The following is a 7,288-nucleotide window of genomic DNA, read 5'->3' on the forward strand; positions in this document are numbered from 1 at the left end:
TTATTCCCTCGTATTTAAAGCAAGTCCACGTCGTCACGCGACCTACCTCCCACGAATGTAGCCTGTCCCAGAGTCCAGCCGACTGCGAAAGCGTTTTTTTTTTTCCGTTTAAGGGAGATGGACAATCGTCTGTAGACTCGTTAACATTTATTTCTTTTCCTCCCCCTCCCATTTTGTACCTTTTTTTTTTTTTTTTTATTTTGTGCGTTTTTATTGTAAAACCACGAAGAAGCGAAGCGACCAAAGTCTCTTGGCAAAGGCGGGCAGCGTGAATTCAAACCTCCCTTTGATTTTTCTCCTTTTGTCCCTTTTTATTTAAAAAAACAAAACAAACAAAAAAAAATACCACAAACATGCCAAAACTGAGTTTGCTGTCTGTTCTGTTCTCGTGAGGGTTTTCATGTCGCCGAAATAATCAGTTCACATCCAATGCTAAGCTCTTTGTCCTTATAAAGTTGTAGGCTTTGATTTCTGAGTCATATTTCCTCCTTTTTTTTTTTTTTTTTCCTTTCTCCTCTCTCTTGTTTTTAAGGTAATAATTATGCTTACAGATCACAAAATAAGCTGTAAAACCCTGTTAGGACAAAAAATGTGAATATGTATCACTTAATCTAGTTCACTCTTTGGCTTGACTGTAAGTTGCGTTAATAAAAAATGTTTAAAACATGTCCTCCTTCTGTGTTTTCTTTTCCTACCTGAATGGTTTGGTTTAGGGAGAACTTTTTTCAGGCAGGTTGTTTGTGATCAACATAAAGGAGAATGCCTCAAATTTCATTTTTAGAAAATAAAAAGTGATGTAAAGGTTTATAAAATGGCGTTTATATGACTGGAGTTGGTTCAGCTGTGTCAGAATTAAACTGAATGACCTTGGTTTGATAGAACAAAGAGATATCTGCAACAGGTAAGATATTGTTTATAGATTTTCCACAGAACTCCACTTTAAAAGATCTGAACTATCCCTTAAGCATGCTACACACATTTAATACAAAAAAACTATATTTTGTGAAATTTAATCATCTTTATTACTCAGTTTCCTCATAAAAATGTAAAAACAAAGACATCAGGTTGATGAAGGAGCAGACTGACTTCAGGATTATAAAATGTTCGATACAATGCAGAAAAAGTTAATTTTTTTAACCTGAAGTGTGAGACTGTTTCAAGACTAATGTTTAAAGAAAAAAAGTTCAAACTGAGGACATACAGAAATGCTACAGTTTCACCTTTTGGCTTGGCTACGTTAATGTACCGCTTCAAATGAATTCGTTTTTAAAACTGACTCTACAGACTTCCATTTGAGGTTTTGTGCGGGATTCGGCACGCCGTGCCGCGGAACATACGGGAACGTTCAACGGGGGGCTTAGGTTTGTTTCATGTGATAAAGTTGTGACGACGTCGCTCAACGACACTGGTGGTTACAGTTGAGAATACGTTACAAAACAAAAGCCTGGGATCAAGTGGTCAAACACTACACTATACATCACAACACTGATTTTTAAAAAGAAAAAAAAAAAAAAGGTAAAAAGGCTAGACAAAATTTAAATTAGGGGTTTGATCTTCGAAAACAGACAATAAAGTTTGATCTTTGAGCACAAAAAAGGACTTCAGACCACCCAGCTGATCCACTGGAAGACGTAGTTGGACGAGTTTAGGGCCAGCTACATAAAAACACTAAAGGATTCGTTGAACACGAGGTAAAAACAGCAAAAATCACGTGCACTCCTTTGCCTTTCCTCGATCTTATGTTGAGCTTTGGTGGCATTCATGACTCCTGCCTGTCAAGGAAGGAATAAAGAACAACAAAAAATCCACTACAAAATAAAAGTATGGAACTACAACAATAAATTAAGCATTTGGTCCGAGTACATCTCAATAGTTTCATGCTCACTGAAATCCTATACTGAATAGAAAGATCTTTCATTTAAAAAAGTATAAAATAAATAAGCTCTTTCCCTTTGAGTTCTGAGTAGAAAAGGAGTTGCACGATGTGCAGGCCTAAGGAAGAGAGAGAGCGACTGGATTTCATTAAATATCTTATTTCTCAGTAGTATTTCCTCCCATTTGTCCTCGCCGTCGGTCTTTGTGGTCCGAAGCGCTCGGCGCTAGCCCTCAGTACACCCAGTTCACTGGGACCCACTGCGGCTCCGTGCACAGTGTGTCCACGGCAGCCTGTAACGCCTCGAAGGCTTTGTCCAGGTTGTCGTTGACGATGGTCAGGTCGAAGTAGTGGCTGTACGCCCTCTGGATCCGGGCGCTCTCGTCGACCGTCTTCCTCAGGTCCACGTCCTGAAAAAAGGGTGGGGAACAATGAAACTGCAAGCGTCTCTCTATATGCGTGTTTTGTTTGTCTGTCTGTTAGCAAAATATCTCATGAAGAAGTAGATAGATTTTGTTGAAACTCCCAGCAAGTAACCCCTGGATGTACCTCTAGGACTGATCAACTTTTGGAGTCAGCTTGACTCAAGACGGCTGCCACAGCTAATCGACCTTAGCAAACACAAAAATGGCGATGACTCAGCCGGTTTTACAGATACTGAGGTAAAATTTGGTGTGGTGGTAGCTGAGAGTCATTTCCGACACATACTCCAAGCACTTACAGATTGGCAGGCAATGCGCATTCCTTCAGAGAATGATAGTTTAGTTTTAAAGGTGTTCAATATAATATAGCTATATTTTAATTAGATCACTTTACTCATCACTAAAGGGAAGTTGTAAGAGTTTAAAAACATCTAGTAGACATTAAATGACTTGGATTGGACTACATACATAATCCAGCCAGAGTGATGTGAGTGTAGTTGTGGTGCACAGTGCACTTACTGTGAGCTGTTTGGTTGTGAGGCCTGCATCCACCACAGCTTTGTGCATGTCCTTGAGCGTATCGAAGTCAGGCGCTGCTATGAACACCACGTAGGGCATGAACTCTGCGGTTTTCAGCACCTTCAAGGCCTGGAGATCCACAACAGGGAACATTGCAGCCAAAACATTGGTTCTGTACCGCGCTAACAACTTCCTGGCTTTTTTTTTTTTTAAAGGTGAAGTTCTTCTCGGCGTACCTGTGGGTTGACATCCAGGATGCAGGTGCGTCCGGCGGCGACCACCTCGTGGATGGAGTCGATCTTGGTGCCGTACAGGTTGCCGTCGTACTCGCCGTGTTCCAGGAAGCGACCGGCCTTCACGTCCGCCTCCATCTCTGTCCTGGAGGTGAAGTGGTAGGAGTTGCCGTTCAGCTCCTCGTCGCGGGGCCTCCGGGAGGTATCTAAACAAAGACCGCTCTGTCAGTGCCGGCATGCGGGAAAACGGAAATTCGGTGAACGGTCAAATCCAAACAGGGCGTACATGGTATGGTGGTGCCGAAGCTCGCGGGGTGGAGGACCATCAGCCGGTTCTTTAGACTGCGTCGACCCACCCCCTGAGCGCCTATCAGAACCAGGGTCTTCCTCTGGAACGGAGGGACTTTGGCCACTTCCTCGTAGATCTGTAACTCGTGTCTGTCAAACTCTGTTTAAACACATTTTAAAAATCAACAATAAGGGAAAAAAAATGACTGAGAATCAAAAAAGGGAGTCTTCTTACCTGCATTCTTGGCTGTTAAATACATCATCTTCTTCTTCTTCTTTGCAGCTAAAGTGCCACAGAGGATTCCTAGAAAGAAAAAAAAAAGAAACATTTATTCACTTGCACAGATCTGTTATTGCAGTATCTGGCCAACAGGGGGCAGGCATGTACTATCATCTGTGTTGCAACTATTAGCAATTAGTCAGTGATCTGGCTTCCCATCAGACTTCTCTCTCTCTCTCTCCAACATCAGCACAGCTTCACGGAGAAGCTGGAAACCTCACGTTCAGATGATCTGCAGCTACGGTAACAAATGACATGAAACCAGCAGGGCGTGCTGTGCAGAGACCCACCTGATCCATCGAAGTCTCGGGGAACGAAAGCTTTCCTCTTCTCCTCCAGAAACTGACTGGGTATCAGTCCCGTGGCACCTCCCACCATGTGGCACGCCTGGAAGGGATTAAAAAAAAAAACCGTCCTGTTATTCAGCGGCTCTGCGACCGTTAGCGACAACAGCCGAGGGTTGGGAGGCCCACCTGCCACCAGTTGGGGTCCTCTCGGTTGACGATCTGAAGGATGTCGCCTTTCTTGAAGGCCATGCCCGCCTCTCGACAGGGGATCAGGCTGTCGCTGGCCGGGTCGTAGTCAAAGTACGGCCGCACGTACACCTGTCGCGGTCAGACGTTCAGAGCCGTGTTACCGTTCGGTTTCGGAGCCATTCAAACGAAAGAATGGCCGAGGTAAGAAATGAGCAGGAGGACAGCGGCACCCATTACATCCAGAACCCCACTCCTCGCCGTGTACTGCTCTCTTGATGGCGGAGGCGTCTGCCACGGGAGGTTAAGTGCTCCGGCTGATGCATTAGATTAAACAAGCAGATGGAGGAAGCAATAAAACAAGCCAGCAAAATGTACGGAGCCACAGAGCAGGCTGTAATTTTGCTTTATGTCTCCATTCACTTTTACGTCTATTCATTCATTTTACGGGTTTATGTCTGTTCAAGATGCCTAATATTCTTATAGTCTTCATCACCAGCCAATACCCCATGAGATTGTGCAAAACGTTATGTTCAAAAAACCCTTCCAGCTTCATCATTTCTTAACATTAAATGATCTTAGTCTAAAACTTTGACATAAAAGTCATCAGGCGATAAGCTTTCCTTCAAGGAATGCTGGGTCTTTAGTTGTTCTGAGGTTTTTTTCACCCAGTAGGTACTTTCACAGCCTGCTGCACCTCCTATGTGACTACAGGAAGCATGTGTGTGTGTGTGTGTGCGTATAACGGACAGCTTTTCTGACCTACATAGCACGTGGAGTGTTATTAATAGGGCTCCCATGGTTCACATTCATACACAGAGGATTGCAGGAAGGCCAGATTACCAGGCCGGTGCCACCACCCGAACATCTGCCACTCACAGGTTCCCAAACTTGTTTTTTTTTTTTTTTTTACCACCGCTTCGTTTTCATCCGTTCACCTGCGGAGGCGCGGGGGCGTCTCTGTAGCTGGGGAGGATTTTCAGCGTGATCCCGCCGCTGCAGTCCTTCAGCATCTCCTGCAGCTCGGTGGGGTTGTTGCCGACGTCCTTCCCGTTCACCTCTTTGATGATGTCGCCCACGTGGAGCAGGCCCTGCCTGTCGATCATGCCGCCGTGGAGGATCCGGGCGATGACCAGGTCGTCCTTCTCCACTCGAAAAGTCACGCCCTGGTGGAGGAGCAGCAGCAGGCGCGGGAGTTGAATGTTTAAAAACTCAGACACTCGTGCTTTCTATTATTCATGGCCAGTCGTGTACTCCATACACACACACACACACACCAGTGGCTCGCCGGCCTTCTTTCGGATGCCGATCATGCGCACCGCGTCGGCCTGCATGAGAGCGTTGTTCACCGCTGCGTCGTTGCTCGTCTCTGCCGGAGGAGGGACCTCGTAACATTTTGATGCCACCATGTCGTGAGCCTCTAAAAGAGACTGAGAGACAGAAAGGAGTTGAGAAAGAGGAAGTAATAATGCCTGGAGGCAAGCCAGGAAGAAGAATCACATTCTTCCTTTACGAATAAGCAAAAAAATAAATAAAAAAAAAAAGCTCCTTTCTCAGCTCAATTCTCTAAGGAATTCGATTCATTTCTGGAGTTTTTTTTCCTCACATAAAACAGACTGTATGATAAAAATGAATGAATGAATGAATTATATCTGCAAACATTTAACAGACTGTCAAAATTAAACTGAAGGTTTTTTTTACGTTTGATTTTATTTATCCAAAGAGGGGAAAAGGCACCCACAAAGAAAGGTTATTTTCTCTCATCCTGTTACTTTTGGTTGACTGAGTATCCGTCCAACAGTTTGTACCCAAACTTTATATTCGTCATTTCATTTTTAAAATAGCCCACAAAAAATAAACAAGTTGGGAAACACATGCTCAGTGATGTAATATCTGTTTCCCTTTTCCATCTGGCCGGCCTTTCCCTTCCTCCCACCACATCTCTCTTCCTCAGTAGGTCACCAGGGTCTTATCTTACGGCCAACAGCCCTGAGGGCTCCGATTGGTGCAGAGGCTGCCTGGGGCTCAGAACACCAACTCTTATTGGTCGGCTCGGCGTAAAGCCCCTTGTAGGGCCAGAGGCGGAGGTTTGAGCTCTACTGATGCGTGAGGGCAGGTTTTAAGAACACCAAATGTGTGCCGCCGTCACCAACTCAGTCAAAACAAACCCGACAGCAAGCTCCCGTGTAAAGCAAATCACTCAAAATAATATTAGTCATAATTCATCCCGCTCAGACTAATCCGGCTCGGAGAAAGCCGATTCACCTGGAAGTGCGGCTCCTGCAGGATCCTGGACAGTTCGGCTGCGCTGTCATCTTTCACCATGAGGTTCTGGATGTCGCCCAGGATCTCCGTCACCAGCTCCACGTTGTTGTCCTGCACGGCTTCCAGCTTCACTTCCTCCTGCTGCTCGTGAGCCTGCGGGAGACAAAGCAGCTCGAGCTCGTCACCGATGTGGAAAGAGGAGCAGATGTTAGCTTTGGATTTGGATGTGTAGAGGCTGAATGAATGGTAGTGATTGCTGGATTCTGAGTGTTGTAAACAAGCCACTCTCCCCCCTTGTGTTGGGAGTGAAAAATAAATCTCTCATTTCTACAAATTGCAGCCCTGCAGGGAACAATTGTATGGAGGAAAATGACAATAACCTGCCTGGCAGAAGGCCAGTGGATTATTTTTACGTTGGCATCAACTCCTGCACGTGTTCATCTGTGATTAAGCACCTCAGCTCGGAGCTGGCTGCAGGTTCTGCTCACCCTGAGCTACATGTGTGTGTGTCTGTGTCTGTGTGTGTGCTGCCTGAACAGGGTAAACCTACAATGGGACTTTCCATGATCCCGCGCAGGAAAAGCAGGTCGATGTCTTTGGCGCCCGTGGAGGTGGGCTGTTCACCCGCATTCTCCAACACCTGCTGCATGACTGGAAACAAACACACACGAGGAACGTCAGCCAGGCATGAAAGTCATGTAAGGCACAAAGAGATTGCTCATCTGAATGCAGGAACTGACCACTTTAGGCCCCAAATCCCTCAGATTCTGTGACACTCTTCTTCCGCAAAGTCAAGCTTTACTGCTACACTTTTTTCACCTGTATAGTTCTGGTCACTAGACAGAGCCAGATGCCACAAAACCTCCATTTTATTTCCAGTTGTGAACTTCAGAACTGCAAGATTTTCAAGGCATTCAGTAAAAAAAAAAAAAAAA

At 45.2% G+C, this 7,288-nt stretch overlaps 1 protein-coding gene across 6 annotated transcripts in view; it reads right to left on the bottom strand.

The window, feature by feature from the left end:
- Positions 1–896: 896 nt before the first annotated feature.
- mpp6b (membrane protein, palmitoylated 6b (MAGUK p55 subfamily member 6)) overlaps positions 897–7,288 on the bottom strand; it is a 17,741-nt gene continuing 11,349 nt past the window's right edge. For all 6 annotated transcript variants that reach the window (XM_017425187.3, XM_017425179.3, XM_017425165.3 and 3 more), the window contains 11 exons: positions 6,904–7,004; positions 6,354–6,506; positions 5,366–5,518; positions 5,027–5,254; positions 4,089–4,220; positions 3,906–4,002; positions 3,571–3,639; positions 3,334–3,495; positions 3,051–3,253; positions 2,815–2,943; positions 897–2,283 (listed from right to left, as the gene is read on the bottom strand). In XM_017425187.3, the coding sequence (XP_017280676.1) occupies positions 2,107–2,283; positions 2,815–2,943; positions 3,051–3,253; positions 3,334–3,495; positions 3,571–3,639; positions 3,906–4,002; positions 4,089–4,220; positions 5,027–5,254; positions 5,366–5,518; positions 6,354–6,506; positions 6,904–7,002 (1,602 nt within the window). In that variant the 5' untranslated portion in view covers positions 7,003–7,004 and the 3' untranslated portion in view covers positions 897–2,106. The remainder of the gene's footprint in view (positions 2,284–2,814; positions 2,944–3,050; positions 3,254–3,333; positions 3,496–3,570; positions 3,640–3,905; positions 4,003–4,088; positions 4,221–5,026; positions 5,255–5,365; positions 5,519–6,353; positions 6,507–6,903; positions 7,005–7,288) is intronic.

This window comes from Kryptolebias marmoratus, linkage group LG5 (assembly GCF_001649575.2).
Source record: "Kryptolebias marmoratus isolate JLee-2015 linkage group LG5, ASM164957v2, whole genome shotgun sequence".
NCBI lineage: Eukaryota > Metazoa > Chordata > Actinopteri > Cyprinodontiformes > Rivulidae > Kryptolebias > Kryptolebias marmoratus.